The 19,968-nt window shown below is 42.7% G+C and overlaps 2 protein-coding genes across 31 annotated transcripts in view; one reads left to right on the plus strand and one right to left on the minus strand.

Moving 5' to 3' along the window:
- The window catches only part of LOC147033690 (NACHT, LRR and PYD domains-containing protein 12-like), a 1,146,930-nt gene that overhangs the window by 918,984 nt on the left and 207,978 nt on the right, over positions 1-19,968 (plus strand). The gene's annotated exons all lie outside the window — the stretch shown is intronic.
- The window catches only part of LOC147033697 (NACHT, LRR and PYD domains-containing protein 12-like), a 517,878-nt gene that overhangs the window by 112,331 nt on the left and 385,579 nt on the right, over positions 1-19,968 (minus strand). For all 9 annotated transcript variants that reach the window (XM_085871815.1, XM_085871814.1, XM_085871813.1 and 6 more), the window contains 2 exons: positions 3,358-3,441; positions 1,454-1,534 (listed from right to left, as the gene is read on the minus strand). In XM_085871815.1, the coding sequence (XP_085727941.1) occupies positions 1,454-1,534; positions 3,358-3,441 (165 nt within the window). The remainder of the gene's footprint in view (positions 1-1,453; positions 1,535-3,357; positions 3,442-19,968) is intronic.

Below are 19,968 nucleotides of genomic sequence, written 5' to 3' on the forward strand. Positions count from 1 at the left end.
ATGGAACATCCCTTATGGTGAAGACCTTCCAGAATTCCTTTACAATCATCTGATTATTATCAGTTGATTTCACCAGGTTTATAAATGTTATCGGGAGATAACACACCTTGAATGTATCAACCACGCCCTGGTCCGTGGGTTCAATTGGAGATGTCGTGGTTGGGTGGAAGAAACACAATCTCCCTGTTTGGTCCTGGATGGATGTTGGATGAGTTCGGACATTATCGAGGAGGATGAGGATTATAAAACTCAAATTCTCCTTCTCACAATATTCCTTCAACTCGGTAACAAACTGGGAGATAAAATATTCACAAAACATTTTATTTTTTGTGGTGGATTTACATCCTTGTGTATTGATATGTAGAGTGGAATAAAGTAGTTCCTGTCCCGCCATTTCCCGTCCCTGTCGTGATTTGGTCGAGCTCCACTTAATCCTGTTACACACGGAATACCTGTTATCCAGCCCTTGGTATTTGAATACCGATGGACAGGCAGACATTTTTTTAACATATCCCTTCATATCCCTGGGATTTTCTGAATGGTAAACCATGAACGGTTTCAATGTACAATCACCTTCAGCGTCTCCTCCCAACATCAGCGTGAAGAGATCTTTTTCTCCTTTAACCCCCCCAGATGTGATCTTCTCCTCATGAGAAATGTACCTCCCACATGACGTCCTCTTCCAAAACAGACCCGTCTCATCAAAGTTGAACATTTGTTTTGGAGAATATCCACCTTCCTCCATCACGGAACCTTCTCGGCGGTCTCGGTGTGGGCAGCAGCATCCTCTCCGGTCATTATGATGTTGTGGTCGTTGCAACTCTTCCGGAAGTTCCAAAACCACCAACAACTAGCGATAAACGGCTTCACTTCACCTTCCTATCAGCTGTACGATCATCTCTTTCATCCCGTCCGAAAACATCCATTTTTACTTCAACACTGATGACCTTCCTCTGTCTTGTGTTCACACTACCAACCTCACTACACCACGGACCCTTTCCAGTGATGATCACAAAGGGTTCACTTATTACAGAGGAACAATTCACACACAAAATGGTGAACACGTGACCAAACGGACGAACCGAACATGGAGGGTTTCAGGAACTGAGGGACGGGAAGGCGGGAAAACGAGGAGGGAGGAAATCTATGTATCCCTCATCATCTCTTATAACGATCACGTGTTCATGGTGTTCAGAGTGTAAATTAAATCCCAGCATCACTCACACACTCGAATCGTGAAATTACAAACACTCGTGAAGGTAAATTAAAGAGTGGTGTAAACGACAGGCCGCACTACTCCAAAAACGCGCGAACAGAGCACGAGGTAAAGGGAGTTTACAGGAAATTAAACATGGAGTTTATTTATAAACCTGTGATGGGAATTCACTAATCCGTGTTCAGGGAAACAGAACAAGAAGAAGAACAAAAATCTCAACAACAGTTCAGGACTCACTCAAGACTCTCCAAGTTGTTGATGTTCTTCAGGTCCCTCAGGATGGGCCCAGACTTGGTGCTGAGGTTACATTCCTTTAACCTGTGAAGAGATAAAAAGTCCAAGGAGTGAAACAAAGAAACATCAGTAGAAAGTTCTAGATAAACTAGTTCTATTAGAAGGATCTTTGTTACACGTTAAGAGATAATTAAATAACCTGAAAATAAACAGGTTTTAAGGTCACGTGACCGATAATAGTACAAACCCCATTTCCGTGAGACATCGTCCCCTGGATCGTGGGAACAAGTTTGTACAAAAGAGAAATAAATAAATAAAACAGCTCAATGAACAGGTTCGAGTTATATTAACGGGGAGGGGGAGGAATGGGGACGGAAAGGGGAGGGGTGGGGGGAATGGGGACAGAATTGTGTGGACGAGGTTCGTTCTGCTGACTTGGTTTGATTGTGTGAAGTTTGAATGTTTGTTGAAGAAGCGAATGAGGTGGAAAACTGGATAAATTCACTTTCAATCATTGAGGGAGGGAGAGTAATCCAGGAATCCACATCAGTGATTGATTTCCTTGTTTGATCCAACGAACCAGGTGTGTGTTCCATATGGACGGTTCATACAGGTGAACAATCCTCTATTATTACCGAATATAAAAACATCAAACACTCGTGAAATATCATAAACAATCAAACATTGGAAACAACAATGTAAAATACCCTCCACACCCCTACCCCCAACAACCCCCCCACCACCCCTAATCCCCCTGCCCCCTCCACTCTCCTTCGACCCCCTCTGCCTTTTTTCATTCCATGGCCACAAAATGTGGAAAAATTCCGACACCACGATGACTATTATTATTATTATTATTATTATTATTATTATTATTTTGATGACCTATAATATATAGTAAGTAATGTTTAGTGTTATTTGGTTTGTATAACCCTGTGTGTGTTTGTGGAGGAAACGAAATCACAGTTTGTACACGAATCCCCTCCATCATGATGTTTATTTATATCCGTGATCTTCATCTTCATCAGATTCTTCTTTATCAAACATATTGTGGTTATTGTTGTTGAGGCACTCAGTCTGCAACCACATGTATCACCGCAAGGTCCGCTGTGTTTTCTACCTGTGCAGCATGGTGACACACCTTTGTTTGTTTTACATGTTCATGGTGATACCTGGGCGCAGGTGGATGGTTCAGGTTGTCAAAAAAACTTGAGGGTGTGACACAGACAGGAAGCTCCAAACGATCTCTTCATTCTAAGATTTCTCATTTTTAAAAAAAGATCAATTCCCCCCAAAATCCTCCCATAACAGCCCCCCCCCCACCACTCTCTGAAGGTGCACCATCGGCACCACGTGGTACGATCACCTGAGTTCGACACCACGAGTCCAACGTTGGTGTTTAAATGGTGTAAATGGATCATTCGGGGTTTGGACCCAAACTGATCCACAAACGTCACGTTGAGAGTTCAGGTTCACCTTGATGTTTTCTTCTTCTTCTTCTTCAACGTTACAACTTCACTCTTCACTTTAACCCTCATTTACCAAGGTCCACAAACATATCGATCACGTGATCTCAGAGAACATTCTTCGTTCCTTTTGCATTGACGAACCTTCACCACAAGAGAATGAAACGTTGAATGTTCAGAATGATTTATATAAAGCCGTTTATCATTCCACGAGTGGTGTATCAATCATTGTTCCTCATTCCCTCTTCATTCACCCCAATGATCCCCACACAGAACCAGCTGGCCCTTCCATTCCCCTCTCTGAACACAAGTGAATTACAAAGTTCAACCAAAGGTTCATAATGGAGGTCAAGGTTCACCTGGAGAACGTCAGGGACACGATCAGGCATTATGACGTCACGATGTTTTATTTCCCCCCCCCCAAATCCCCTTCCCACTCACCCAAGGGTTCGTAACTTTGTTTGTGATTTCAGACCCTCCATCAACCCCTCCAGTCCCTCATCACCGATGGGATTCCCACTCAAACTGATGGGAAAGGAGGGAAAGAGAAAAACCCTGAGATTATTATTCTGTTAACAACATGGAGAACCTTGGGAATACTTTCACCATTTCAATAATTATGTTTATAAATTATATCAACACCAGATAATGATGGGATTATAATCCAGTCCTTCTACATAAACAATTATATAATTATGGGATTATAACTCAGTCCCTCTACAGAAACCATTATATAATGATGGGATTATAATCCAATCCCTCCACATAAACAATTATATAATGATGGGATTATAACGCAGTCCCTCCACATAAACAATTATATAATGATGGGATTATAATCCAGTCCTTCTACATAAACAATTATATAATTATGGGATTATAATCCAGTCCTTCTACATAAACAATTATATAATTATGGGATTATAACCCAGTCCCTCTACAGAAACAATTATATAATGATGGGATTATAACGCAGTCCCTCCACATAAACAATAATATAATGATGGGATTATAACCCTATCCCTCCACATAAACAATAATATATTGATGGGATTATAACCCTATCCCTCCACATAAACAATAATATAATGATGGGATTATAACCCTATCCCTCCACATAAACAATAATATAATGATGGGATTATAACCCTATCCCTCCATATAAACAATAATATAATGATGGGATTATAACCCTATCCCACAACATAAACAATAATATAATGATGGGATTATAACCCTTTCCCTCCATATAAACAATAATATAATGATGGGATTATAACCCTATCCCTCCACATAAACAATAATATAATGATGGGATTATAACCCTATCCCACAACATAAACAATAATATAATGATGGGATTATAACCCTATCCCTCCATATAAACAATAATATAATGATGGGATTATAACCCTATCCCTCCATATAAACAATAATATAATGATGGGATTATAACCCTATCCCTCCACATAAACAATAATATAATGATGGGATTATAACCCTATCCCTCCATATAAACAATAATATAATGATGGGATTATAACCCTATCCCACAACATAAACAATAATATAATGATGGGATTATAACCCTATCCCTCCATATAAACAATAATATAATGATGGGATTATAACCCTATCCCTCCATATAAACAATAATATAATGATGGGATTATAACCCTATCCCTCCACAAAAGCAATTTTTACCTTCGCAAACTTTGTTGCGAAGGTTATGTTTTGATCGCTGTGTATTATTTATTTATTTGTGAATATGTGCGTTTGTTTGTTTGTTTGTTTGTTTGTTATTCGCATACCTCCAAAAGTATTGAACTGAATCGCAGCAAATTTGGTGGGATGATTGGTTATTATCTGAGGACCATTTTTTTTTTTTTTTGTATACCTTGGTCGAGGCTCGTATGAGAGATAACACACAACTCACAGCAAGGAGGCATGAGACAAGAGGGGCGGGAGTGGAAGGGACAAAACAGTGGGGAACAGACACATTAGGTGAACTGTGGGAGGGAGAGGGATGGGGATGGGACGGGGAACATGGCGAAGAGAAGATGGACATTACAGGGACTTTCAGGAAGGAAAGCAGGGGAATTGAAGGAAGTGGGCTTGGGTGGATTATCGTGGTTAGAAAAGATCGAGGATTTGGATGGGGGAAGATAAGAGGTGGTGGTGAACAGCTGTTTTGAAAGCCTGGAGGGAAGAATGGGAAAGAATAGAGTGAGGAAGTTTATTCCAAAGGCGGGAAAAGAGAGGAATGAAAGAGTGAAGATGAGCAGTGATTCGTGATTTTGGTAGTTTTACCAGAAGGGGGTACTTGGCGGACCTTGAGCGCCCTGTGGAAATGTGGTGGGGACAAATCGCAGAGAGAGCAGGGGGGCAAGGCTGGAGAGGAGTCTGGAGAGGAGAGGAGCAAGGCTGGACAGAAAGACCACCGACCAACCTGCGGTGATTGAGTGAGAGGCCCAAAGACTCAGCTTCATTGCGGGAGATGCCGATGATCTTAAATGCCCTGGTTTCGACAGCGTGAAGCCGAGAAAGGTGGGAGGCAGGAGCACCAGCCCAGAGGGGAGAGCAGTACTCCATCAGGCTACGGACAAAAGATTTGTAAGTGGTCAGGAGCTCAAGAGGGCCGAGGAAGGACTTAGCACGACGGAGGATTCCCAGTCGGCGACTGGCTTTTGAGGCGAGGTTGGAAATGTGACTTTCCCAGGAAAGGTCATGGCAGATAGTGAGACCCAGAAGCTTGAAAGAAAAGACTTCTTCCAGAGGATTGTTGAGAAAGTGGATGGGGGGGTTTTCTAAACGGTCCTTTCGAAGAGACATAGTGAGAGTGTGAGATTTGTCTGGATTGAAAGACATGTTCCACGTGTTGGACCAGTTTGTGATTTTATCCAGATCTGCAGTGAGCGAAGAAGCTGCTGCTTGCCGGTCTGAGGGATTGGAGATGGTACGGCAGAGGGTGGAGTCGTCGGCAAAGAGAAATAGAGGATTTTCCAGAGAGTCCGAGAGATCATTGATGAAAACCAGAAAAAGAACAGGGCCCAGAACGCTTCCTTGAGGAACTCCAGCCTGCACAGGAAGAGGGGATGAAAGAACTCCATTTAGGGCCACACGTTGACTGCGACAGGAGAGGAAGTCTGCGAGCCATGAGTGGAGATGGCCTTGAATACCATGGGAAGAGAGTTTGGTGAGTAGGGCAGGGTGCCAGACTGTGTTAAAAGCACGTGATATGTCCAGGGATACGGCTCGGATTTCCTGTCTGGCATTGAGGACCTCCATCCATTGATGGGAGAGCAGAAGCAGCATATCCAGGGTAGAGTGACCTTGTCTGAAACCAAATTGATGATTGGAAATCAAGCCATTGGAGAAGAGGAAGGATTTCATGTCTGAAGCGATGATGGATTCCATAACCTTGCTGATGATTGGGAGAAGGCTGATTGGTCTGTAGTTACAGGATCTGTTTTTGCACCTTTTTATGCAGGGCAGTGATGTTAGCAGATTTCCAAGCAGATGGCAGATGACCTTGGGCGAATGAGAGGGTGAATAGAACAGAGAGAGGGTGAGCAAGAGCAGAAGAGCAGGCTTTGAGGACACGTGGGCTGATGCCGCCTGGACCGGTTGCAGAATCTGACTCGAGGTTTGAAAGCAAGCTCTCCACCTTGTCAGGAGAAAAGGATACAGAGTCGAGGGACAGTTGGGTGCGACTGGGTAAAGTGGGTAGAGATAGTGATGGGTTTGGGACACAAGATTTAGCTGCAAACACCGAGTTTAGACATTCAGCTTTATCACGTGTGGAATCAGCAGTGCGGCCATTTGAGGTAAGGGAGGGGATGGAGGGGGAACATACACCAGAAACAGATTTGATTAAACGCCACCAGGATTTTGAGGAGGGAGAGAGGTTTGAGAGTTCAGACTTGAGATGAGAAAGATGTTGTTTTCTGGCTCTCCTGAGGGTAGATACACACTTGTTCCGAGCTTTGTGGAAGGAACTGAGATTGCCCTCAGTTGGGTTTGCTTTCCATGAGGCAAAGGCAAGTTGTTTCAGGACAACTGCCTTGCCACAAGCTCCAGTAAACCAAGGGCGGGAGGAAGGGAAGGACAACTGAACACGAGAGGGGATAAATCTGTGCATGAGGGAGAGCAAGTTTCTTTGAAAGAATTCCCAGGATGAGTTGATGTTTGAGAAAGTAGTGATAGGAGACCAGTCTGTAAGTTTGATGGCTGCTCGGAGACCCTGCCAGTCGGCTTGAGTGAAATGCCAGACTCGACGGCGGTGAGGTGTTCTCTGATAACAGCCAGAGACATGTCCACTTTGACAAGGACGTGGTCAGAAGAACCAATTGGAGCGAAGGAGGAGCAGCAGATATTGTCAGGGAAATTTGTCAAAATCAGATCCAGAAGAGATGGAGTACCATTGGTTGAGATCTGGGTCGGGAAGTTGACCGATTGAGTCAGTCCCAATGAGTCACACAAAGCTTTTGCTGAGGTGCCATGGCAGGTGAGAGAGGTACCCACACCGAGCCAACTGGCGTGATGACAATTGAAGTCACCACATAAGAGGAAGAGAGAGTTTGGATGAGAAATAGAAGATGGTCCATGTTTTCGGATAGTGAGGTGTAGATGGAGTCATCACTGTTCGGTGGATGGTACAGTACACATATAAACATGAGGTGGGAGTGGAGGGGAAGCCGAAGCCAGAGGTATTCCTGGGGGTGTGGGGGAGTGAGAGCAGTGCGTGGAGAGTGAGGAATAGAGTCTTTGATGAAGAGAGCAACACCTCCACCAGGACGAGGTTCAGGTCTGTCATACCGTAAGAGGGAGTAACCCTTGAGAGATACTTGGGAGTCAGACACGTCTTGGGGGAGGAAAGTTTCTGTCAGGCAGATAATGTCTGGTTTGTCAGTGGCAACCTGTATGGAAAGATCTGAAAGGTTTGAGCGAAGGCCCCGGATATTTGAGGTCCACACTTTTAATGAAGAGGTAGGGGAGGAGGTTTTGGGTGCAGGAGGTGGAGGGGGAGGGGAGGGGAGGGGAAGGGGGAGGGGGAGGGGGAGTGGGAGGGGAGGGTAGGACAAGGGACGAGGGGGAGGTAAGGAGGGTTATTGAAAGAGTGTGGGGTATTGCAGAATAGCGAGGGAGGGGACCGAATGAGGAGGAGAAAAGGCTCTGTGGTGCTGGGGAAGAGGGGGGACAAGAGACAAGGAAGAAGGCAGTTGAGGATTTGAGGAGGCGGAGTGAAGAGATGGAGGTGAGAGGGCAGTGGAGGAAGGCAGCTTGGTGGATGAGAGGGGGGGGCAACTTTGAGAAGGATGAGTGAGGGGGATGAAAGGTGGGAGAAAAGTGAGCGGGGAATTTTTGAGAGAGGTGAGAGGGAGGCTTGGAGGGAGAAGAGTGGGATGGTTGCTTTGAGAGTGAGAGTGAGGGGTGAGGGGGTTGAGTTGGAACTGAAGTTGGAAAAAAAGAATGGTTGATGGAAAGCGAACATCCATGGCAAACTGTGGTTTTTAAAAGTTGATTAGATTTTGATTAGATTGAATTTGATTCGATTTTGGGAGCGATTGGGTCAAAGGTCAATGTCAAGGTCATGAAAAGGTCAAAATCGTCTTTTTACCATTGCGCGGTCAATTTGCATCCAATTTGCATGCAACTAATGCCGAAATGTTCAGAATTCAATGCCCCATCTTGTGATATGTGAAATTACACAATGACGTAATAACCCTTTTAACGGTTGGGAGTCAAAGGTCAGGGGGGGTCACGACATTGCAAAATGTGCGGTTTTAGTCATAACACAGTCAATTCTTATCCGAATTCTTATCCGGTCAAGCCATCATAATACATATGAGATGGCAGATGTGGTATGGGATTAAATACCCTCACAATCAACGGTTTCTGGGGGGGGGGGGCAAAATTTTGCGTTGGTGAAGGTATGCGCTCTACTGAGTGCCCATTCTCGGAAATTATGGAATTATAACCCAGTCCCTCCACATAAACAATTATATAATGATGGGATGAAGCAATGAAATGAAGCAATGAAACCATCTAGACTGAGCGAGCACCTGAGTAAAAAGCACAGTGATGAGGCTCGCGCAGAGGTCAGCTATTTCCAATCGCTGAAAGAGAAATTTGAGAAGCGATCCACGTTAACGACAATGTTCAAAGCCAGCCAAAAGCTCGTGGATAAAGGAATGGAAGCGTCACATCAGCTGTCATTGCTCATCGCCAGATCTGGAAAACCGTATTCAATGGGCGAACAGTTGATCAAACCGGCTGTTGGGGAAGTGATAAAATTGTTATGGGCTTGGATCCGTATCCAGTAATCTCATAGATTGTGCTCAGCAATGATTCCGTGGTCAGGAGGATTGATGAAATGTCATCAGATGCAGAAGATAAGCTGTGTTGTGAGCTGAGAAGCACGCACTTCACCATCCAGCTGGATGAGTCCACTTTGCGTGACAGTTAAGCTCTGTTACTCTGCTACGTTTGCTTCATCCGTGATCAGGAAATGGTGGAAGAATTGCTGTTTGCCCGCTCTCTCCAGACCGATACGAAGGGTTCTTCCATCTTCCAAACGTTGGAGAAGTACTTTACTGATAAGAACATACCGATGGGGAACATTCTCGCTTGGGCGACGGACGGGGCACCAGCGATGGTTGACCGCCAGCGTGGTTTTATTGCGCTTCTGTAGAACCAGGTACCGTCTGTGTCCGCCATTCACTGTGTCGTGCACCACCAGCATCTTGCAGCAAAAGCTCTCAGCACCAGATTTCAAACATCATTCCAAATCGTAATCAAAGCGGTGAATAAAATCAAGGTGTCGTCTCTGCGTGATCGGCTGTTTCGTCAGCTTTGCCAGGAGAATGATGAACCATTCGAGAGGCTCTTGTTCCATACCGAAGTTCGATGGTTGTCCAAAGGCACTTGTTTGACTCGTTTCCATGCTCTCTTCTCGACAGTGGTCGAGTTTCTGTCGGAAATTGATACAGAGTTATCGGAGAAAGTGATTGTGATTGAGCATGATGTGGCTGACCTCGCGGACATATTCATTCTCCTGAATGATGTCAACAAACAACTCCAGGGTGACCATATGATGCTGAGTAAAGCAAAGAAAGTGATCGGCGCGTTCGTAACCAAGGCGACTTTGCACAAGGAAACCCTCGACCGCAGAGACATGTACCACTTTCCCGGTTGGCAAAGGAAACTGCTGTTTCTGATGAAGAGCTGCTCGTTTATTGCAATCACCTTGAGAAGATTCTTGGAGATATGGAGCAGCGTTTCAGAGACATGCTGGAACTGTCGGTGCCAGCATGGGTGATCAACCCATTCAAATGTGACATTCGATATGTGAAGCACGAATTACAGGACGAAATTATCAACTTGTGGAATGATGATGAGGCGAAGGCAAGATTCTCGCAGCATGAATACGGCAAATTCTGGATTCTGGAGCGGGACGAATACCCCTCAATGTGGACAGAGGCAGAACTGCTGTTAGTTGAGTTCTGTTAGGCAGAACGTTGAGTACTGTTGTTTCTTACTGTTGATTTTGGTAGTCAAGGGTCTCTATTTTCAGAAACTGCTTGATGACATGTTGTCACCCTTGAGCAATTTGAGAAATTCAAGATAGCATCCAAGATGGCCGCCATTACCTATAAATGACCATAACTCCCGAACTATTCACCCGAGGAATGTGATTTTTGTCTCTATACCTAGCTTTCAGGGGTCATATCAAGCTATCCATCAGAACTAAGTATTATGTTGATATCATTTTGTAATAGATGGGCACGAATACTTCACTATTGCTTTTCAGGTGCTGCCTGTATGACGAGTAAAAAATGAATGAAGAACAGTGCTTTTTCGTGTCCAAATTTGGATGTGAGAATAAGACCGAACCGTTGAAAGACACTTGTCCTGTCAGAATTCAAAACTTTATCAAGCATAGCGAAATCTACAGGGACAGGTATCATGAACTTCATGAAGAAAAAGTTAGTGAAAATCCTGAATGCACACTTAAATGTCACAGAAACTGTGCTTGAACATACACTTCAAGCGTCCAGGTTGAAAGGCACAAAAGGAAGAATCCAGAAAGTGCTTCGTCTTACATTCCACCAAAGACCAGGAGACGTTCATCATTACCAGGATTTATCTTCAAAAGAACATTGTTTGTTTTGTGGTGAAACTTGTGTGTTTGAAGAAGATCCGACAAACCCAAAACGTTGGCGACCAGCATATTGATGTCGGGAAATAGGCGGTGCAGGTGGCAAGAAGTCACTCAAGCAAACTATTCTTGAAGCCTGCAAACGGCGTCAAGACGAGTTATCAGACGTTGTGCGGCACAGGGTAGATCGCGCTTAAAGTGACCTTCACGGAGCTGATGCAAGGTGTCATGTGGATTGCCGAAATAGCTTTTTGTCAGAAAAAAATGTGGCTTCAGCTGCAACCAAGTCTGATAACCAAGTTAACATTGATCGTGCTTTTGAATCACTTGTTGTAATGATCAATGACTTGTCCGGCTTCCCAAATTCAGTTGAGTTGCATGAAACATACAAAGAATTTGTGGGTGACAGGCTCACACGTCGTTTAATTGTCCCAAACCGATGTGAATGCTTCGGAGATGAGTTGGTGGTTTTAAAGTCTCCAGGGTTAGCAGACATTGTTAGCTTGCGATCTATAGCTTCAAAATGTATGCGATTGGTTCAAGACGAGGACGATGACATTGATGTAACAATCAACAAACTGTGCAAAGTCTTCAGGCATGAGGTCAAACTAATAACATGAGATAAAGATTGTTATGATACTTGGGTTAACCGACAGGAATGTAGAGAGACTGTGAGTGACACTTTGATGAAACTTTTAGGGAAGCTGTCTCCTAACTGAGATAGGGCACTACCTGCACTTCTCATTGGTTCAATGATAACTGGGGTGATGAAAAACCAGCCTCCTAGTTTGCAAATAACTCTTGGCATCAAGATGAGGAGATCAAAAAAACTCATCAACGTGTTACAAGAGTATGGTGTTACATGTACCTTCGATGAAGTACGGCATTTTAAACATTCAGCTGCCAAAGCTACAACCATGGAACCTTCACTACCAGGCCTATCAACTTCAAGTTCAAGCTTGGTTCAGGTTATTGTAGACAATTTTGATTCTGACATATCGTCTCCAAACGGAAAGTCATCCACCCATTCCCTTGCCATGCTGCTCACACAACCAGATAGTAACAGTGGTGAAACAGTCCAAGAAGACACCATGAGGCGTGTGGAAAAGGAAGACATGGTTGATATAGGCAAAACTGTGCAGAAGCATTCTGAGATAGTCGAAGGAAAACTCCCGGCACATGCACTTTCTGGCTGTGACACCATTGCCTCCTATTTTGGAATTGGAAAGGCCACTGTACTCAAAAAACTTCGATCGGGGCACTCACTTAACTTGTTGTGTGCACCAGGGCATTCTATGGAATCTGTTATTCAACAGGCTACCTCCTTCATTTCCACGTGCTATGGACAAACAAAGTGTAGTATAATGTCAGAGACAAGGTTAAAGGTATGGCTATCAAAAACAGGCAAAGGGTCATCAACACCGAAGTTGTGTACCTTGCCACCAACAACTGAGGCATTCAAGGAAAATGTTAAAAGAGCTCGCCATCAGGCTTTGGTATGGCAGTCACTGGAAGCGCAGAATCCACCCCAGTTGGACTCAACGGAATATGGTTGGGTAAAGGATGACCAAAACAAGTCCCTTCAACCAGTCACCCTCCCTGATGAAGTCGAACTAGCCCCAGAGATGGTACTACGTCTAATAAAATGTGGATGCCACATTACTACTCCATTCAGTTCACGTGCTTGTAGTTGCAACTATGCAAACATGAAATGCACAATATTTTGCGCCTGCTATAATCAGGGTTGCTGTAACCCGACATCATAGTTGATTGCATGTCTTTGCGATGCACATGGGCAACACAATGTACAACAGTGTAAATTATTTGGTGAAGTGGTCGCCATCCTTAAATATGAATTGTATAATATGCTTTTGGTAGTCTGTGTGAGAATTCAGATTTAAAATTAAAGAACATTTGTTATAATATAACACCTGTGGTTATTTACCTTTTCATATTTTCCCCAAGATTGAATAGTAGAGAAGATATACCAGTGCTTGTAAACTGGCAGCCATCTTGGATTTCTTGATGACATCATCAGTATATGAACTTTGATCTGATACAGATAGGTATCTCCAAAATACCCAGTGATAGACACCTTCATGACTAATTTGGGGTCAATAGTAAAGGAGATATGCCAGTTTTAGTGTGACAGCGGCCATCTTGGCAGCGAAATTGGATATTACCATTATGTAATGCGATATTAACATAATACTTCGTTCTAATGGATAGCTTGACCCCTAAAACATGGGTATAGAGACAAAAATATCCTTCCTCGGGTGAATAGTTAGGGAGTTATGGTCATTTATCGGTAATGGTGGCCATATTGAATATCTCAAATTGCTCAAGTGTGACAACATGTCATCAAGCTGTTTCTGAAAATAGAGACCCTTGGCGACCAAAATCAACGTTAAAAAAATTTAATACAACAATGCAGGGTTAACCCTCTCTGCTCCCGGACGAGGACACCATGAAACTATGTTAAGAAACTAATAACAGTATTTTGCATATTTGAGTATAACTTTGTGCATCATGATGCATTTTGAATGAGGAGACTACTCAACGTTGTGTTCAATTTCGGGAGGAATGCAAAAAATACAGTAAAATAGCATATTTGGCAGCCATTTTGTTTTTGGCCATTTTGAGGCATTTAGAGTCACAGGAGAGGGTGAACGACAGTAAAAATGGACTCAGCATTCCCAAATTATGATAGAAAAATGGTTTGTCAACTTTTCCTCAAAAATGCCTCCAGCATTTTATAGAAGCACATTTATCAGATTTCCGACCAGTCTCGTATCCCGGATTGTGGTTCCCACATGTCTGAAGGGGAATCTCATGAAATGGAGGATTTCAACACAACAAACCAATCAAACGTATCAACAACCCAAATTTTGTAAATGCTGAACCACACTTTCAGTAAAAGACAAATCGATATCAAAGATCATTTTCCTGACCTTCACGGGTTTATCAACACGGAGAGGAACATGATCCACCGGCCGAGCCAGCACCACTTCACTGAACCTCAGTGTACCAGGTTAAAGAAGGACATTGTGAAAACAAGAGATGAACTCAAACAATGATCTTTGGTAGTTTAAATATCAATGGTGGAGCGAGTCAGCTGTGTAAACTTCAAGTGGTTAACCTCACACGACAAAGGAAACAAGATGTACTTTTCTTACAAGAGACCCATACCACTCCATCATCCCGTGTAGAATGGAACCCCATGATAAAAACGATCACTTTTTCAGAGATTCCAATCCCCGTCCTGCTGGGGTTGATTTTCTATTGAACCCCCTTTTCCATCCATCAGATCTTTCCTTGCAGGATATAATCCCAGGACACTTAACCTCCATCAAGTTTACCACTAATAACATTAATTTTACATCATGGAATGTTGATACTCTTTCAAAACAGGACGGACGGACAACGCTTCCACACCAGGTTAGGGTCTCACACGAGGGAAATGTGTTTACAAAGGTGTGTTATCATGGCGGGTCATTTTAATTGTACTCCACAACCGAATCTGGACAGGAATGGGAGGAACCCCGTCCCAGACCGGCGAAATTACCAACTAATGTAATAAGATATTTTAGATTCCATGATCTCTGGTGTTAACAAAACCCCATGACCCATCGATTAACCTGGTGTCAGGTTACAAATAACCAGGCATCCTCAGCTCGGCTCCAACGGATCGATGTAAATTCACCCTTTATCAATCTCTCCCCACCACAGGAATTTCCCCCTCCGGTTTTTCAGATCACCACTTGATTACTGTGAGTTACCACCCACAGTTATCTTTGAATCATCATCCATTCTGGAAACTAAATGTCACCATTTTAGAAACCCCTTCTTTTCGCACCACGTTTAAAGATGTTTGGTCTATTTTAGTAAATCAAAACATCAGTTTATAAATCAGGGTTTATGCTGGGATCATACCAAGGAACAATGAAGCGACTTTCACCAAAAAGGTAAACACAAGGTGTTGTTTCTTTGCAACACAAGAAGAACGTAAAACAAAGGCCATTTTGGAAAAGGAAATTCTACAGATCCAAAGAAAACGGAAAAATTACCCCTCCCCCCCAACAAATACTGAGACTGAAGGAGAAGAAGGGATTCCTTCACTCAATGATTGAGAACCAAACACAAGGATAATTAACAAGATTGTATTTTCAACATCTCAACCTCCTGGACACACCAACCTGGTTTTTCTTCCATTTTGAGTCGAAGGTTCCTCACCCTCAAATTACCATCCTAAAACACCCTGACATCTCTGTCATCACTCACCCTGAAGGAATCAAGAGGGAAGATTATTTTTTTTCTCCAACCTGTATAAGACAACAGAGGTTGATTTCAATGATGTCCCCCATTTGTTTGATGGTATTTCCACCTTAACCGCAGAACAAAGGCAGAGCCGGGAGAAACCACTCTCTTGAGGAACTCCACATCACGCTAAAGAGCCTTGGCAAAGGAAAATCATCTCTGGCATTGACGGATTGCCAGCAGAATTTTTTGAATATTTCTTGGTCCTAATTGGCCCCGAACTGGTCTCGGTGTTCCAGGAGAATCTCAAAAACAATGAACCCCCATTGATCTGCAGGTGGGCAGTACTTACCTTGCTTCCAAAGAAAAGTGATCCTTTGCTCATTTCACAGTGGAGACCGGTGTCGTTACTGTGCACGGACTATAAGATATTTTCCAAGGATATTGCTTCACGCTTTTCCCCCTTCCTCAAGGACATTATTATAGTCAGGGATCCAAACTCAGAAAGGCCGCAATTTTAGGAGTTACGAGACACCGCTTCCTATACTTTGCAGGCCTCATTTTTTCTTTAGTTTAGTGTGTTAGGATTAATAATCAAGAGGCCTGCTCGGTCATCTCGATTGCGAACATCTCACAAATTGTATTTGAACATACGCACCCACCAAAAAATGGATGCGATTTTTGGTATCACTAATTTTTCATAAAACGTTTCATAAGTTCTTCAAATATCAAGTTAGACAGTTGATTTCAACCCGTAGTAAGGTCGTTGGTATGGTCTTTCATATGCTGAGGTCACATGTGTCAAATTTCACCAATTAGAGGTTGAAGAAATTAAGTTTCAGTGCAAATTGACCCCCAAAAATAGCTGAATCAGCAGTAAATATGTTTTCATTCATCTTCAACTTGATTTTGTGCTCTCAAAATAACTTCTCGTAGATACAGTAGGGTCAAGTAATATTCATTTAACATATATATATATATATATATATATATATATATATATATATGTATGTATTTGTTGGCCAATTACCTCCCCTAAAATAGTGAATACAATTAAATTTAATATAACAAAGTTTTTTGAAAAAAAAATATGACCAGCGAAAACCAAGTAAGGTAGCATATTTTCGAGGTCAGTGAGATGGTCCTCCCAGCACCCTTTTCGTTCTGCTGCTATATACCGTTTGAGGAGGAGTACCATGTTGATGTACATAATCCAAAGCTTGGCTGTAGGCGAGTTCCACAGTGTATTCTCAAAATCCGACAACAACTTTTGAACATCATCTGCAACTGCGATCATCTCGGCTTGTGCCTGCAATGCGGCGGTGGTGTCTTCATGGGCAACTGCTTCTGCTAGCTTACGAATAGCTGCGTTGAGTGAGGCCATCACATCAAGATAAACACCAGGTTCGTCCAGAGTCCATGATTCAAAAGCTTCCCAGTACAGCTTCAGCATAGTAGACATCACCAGAGTATGAAATCGTACCATCTTGTAGTAGTCCTTGCCAGCCATGAGCTTGCTCATGGTTCCACCAAGAAACACCTTGGCTTCCACAATGAGAGTTTCAATACCAGAGGACTTAAAGAGTTTTCCAAAAGCTCCGAGGAAGTTACTAGCTATATGGAAGCCCCCCATACGTAGTATCAGATGTTTATATTTATCTGGCTTCTTCTTTTGAAGTCCGAGGTTTATTTCGTATATGGCTTGGTCGCACGTCAGTACACAATGCTGTTGGCCGAGTGCTTGTGTGACTGTGATACAGTATTCAACTGAAGCTTAAACGACATCAGGTTTTGTTGGAGATTCTGGGAAGAATGACCCATATCCAATCAATGTCTGTGATGTGGTCTCCTCCACCAAAAGGCATGAAAGGCATTCCATGAGATGACGCTGTCATGGCCAACAGTTTGAAAACAGTCATTTTGTATCAACTGCCAAGAAACTGTGTGGTCTGATAATAAATGAGTTGCATGTTCTTCGTGTGTCAGACTAACACCACTCATAGAACGACTATGCTGTCAATCTTGCAAGGTCAAACCCACTGTCTTTGGTATGGAAGGGCTGAATCCCTGTACAAGAAGCTTTTCTGGATTTAGCTAATGGTACTGAAGCATAGGTACTTGAGAGATCATCCGTATTTCTTGGATATTGGTAGATGTTGTGCGTTGTCCCATGCATTGTGCTACCATCTGGAGTGTGCTCGTGAAAATCCAAGTTGTCAATGGCGCAATGAGTGAATAGTCCACTTTTTAAATTAGATGGGATTAATGGCTTGTCTTGTTCTGGTTCATCAGTGGGTTGTGCCAGAGTGGTGATATACCTCTGTGCGTCTTGATAGCTAATACTATTTCCAAAATGGTTCATCATTGTTACGATCTCTTTATTCCTTGTTTGTTTCAATACATGTAATGCTGATCCAATGTGCTTTGGATTTAGAGTGTTTGCCACAGCTGCACTGATATATTGGGCCAAATTGAGGACTTTCTTGCGTTCCCACTCTTTCAGTTGCACTCTCGTGTTAGGGTCTGTAAGTTCAGGTGTTGCGTCAGTAATCAGCCAGGCCACATGGTTATACAGCGAAACAGGTGGACGGTCATTCGCAGCGTCAAATGTTATCTGCATAGATGTGTCGATGTCTTCTTTTCTGTTTTTCTTTAGCTGCGAAGCTGTCGCCTTGATATCTGTTTGTAAGGACTTGGCAGAAAGGTAGAAGGTGATAGTCCTTTCACGAATACCGTTCGATTCAGTAGAGTCGTCTTCACTTTCATCAGCACTTTCTTCGGGACTTATTTCATCTTTCATACTGGCGACTTTCGCAAGAAGAGATCCTATTGACATATCTGATGAACAGATTATAGAGGATTGTCCTCTCTGTGGTACGATCATGATGGGTGAACCATGTTGTTTGTAGTAGTGCTCAATCCTCTTTTTGATAGATGATGATCGAGAAGAGCTCAGGGAGGCCCCACTGTCTGACAACCAAGCCCTGTACTTGTCACGCACAGAATTTAAGAAGATGATGTTGTTCGGATCATGGGACAATGCGCCGTCTATGTAGGAGGACAATGCGCCGCCGTCGGTTTCTTCACTTGTGTTGGATACACATGTGACTTCATTTTCTGTGCCACCGTTTTTTTTGTTTGTGTAGGCATTTCGGCATTTGGCATGACACAATGGACCATTAGACAAAAAATCCTCCTCGCCTGCAGTGATTTCATCTTGCAATCTGAGCGCCGCATCATCGAGTCGGTGGGTTACTGCAGATAAAAATGATTGGAATCCCTTCTCGGTTAGTTTCTGCACTGTCTCAGCCGAGGACTGCTGGCAGATCACACATCGATCAAAGTAAGTGGACTGTCATTTTTTCTTGCGTTCAGGTTCAGCCATTGTTCACACCTGCAAGTATATAATTTAAATGTTCATTCACATGAAGGCATATGCATGTTAAATCAATAGATGTGTAAGTTCTTAATTATTTTATTCACAATCTTAACTAACTGTATACTTGTAATCACGGGTCCCATCTTCCGGATCAATAGGTAGATACACGATGTACTAAGTATGTGTCTGTGGAGTGTAGCACTGCTATGCAACACACAACCTAATATACATATAATAATGTCTAAACGATCATAATCTGTAATAAATATTTGTTAGAAACCTGTTGCTCATGTTGCGTGCACATCCAAACCACCATTCAAGCAAGAAAAAGTGTGGTTTACCGTTATCTGCAAAATAATGTTCATTGTATATACATGTATATAACATGTATATGTATGTGTATGTGTATGAACACATGTACATGTATTTATATTCGGTATTATTATTATTATAATGACGACCAGTGGTCCCTATTGCATCTACTATGTTCCTTTGACAACATAATAATAATATTAGTTGTTTCATTGATTTTAAGACAAATGAAAACAATATTTATTGCTGATTTAGCAAATTTTGCAGGCAATTTTGACTGAAAAATCATTTTTTTTCAACCTCGAATTGGCAAAACTCGACACATTTGCCCTCAGCATATGAAAGATCATGCCAAAGTCCTTACTAGGGGTTGAAAGTAACTGTCTAACTTGACACTTGAGGAAATTATGAAACATTTTGTGAAAAATTAGTGATACCGAAAATCGCACTCATTTTTTGGTGGGTACCGATGTTCAAATACAATTTGTGATGTGCTCGCAATCGAGATGCCCGAGCAAGCCTCTTGATTCTTCATCCTGAGACACCAAACTAAAAAAAAACGAGGCCTGCAAAGTATAGGAAGTGGTGTCCGGTCCATCTTAAAATCATGGGTCTAGATCCCTGACTATTAACATGGATCAAATAACATGGTCATGGATATTAACCTGACTAAACAACTTCGTCACTTCCATCCCATGGCACAAGGTTCTGGCTCTGTCACCACCCACTGGTTTGGTTGATGTAATACAGAAGAGTGTTCCTCATTTTTTTCTAGTCCGGAAAACATTGTCTGTGATCAGAAAAGTTAAATTTACCAACATCTGAGGGTGGTCAAGGAATTGTCAACGTAAAGTGATGAATGATGGCCTTCCGTCTTCGTACCATTTGGTCCTTTTTACATGAACCACTCTTACCTTGGAGATACCTTGGAAACCACATTTTG

The sequence above is a fragment of the Eptatretus burgeri genome, chromosome 2 (genome assembly GCF_056783735.1).
Source record: "Eptatretus burgeri isolate ZD-2024b chromosome 2, Ebu_testis_v1, whole genome shotgun sequence".
NCBI classification, from domain to species: domain Eukaryota; kingdom Metazoa; phylum Chordata; class Myxini; order Myxiniformes; family Myxinidae; genus Eptatretus; species Eptatretus burgeri.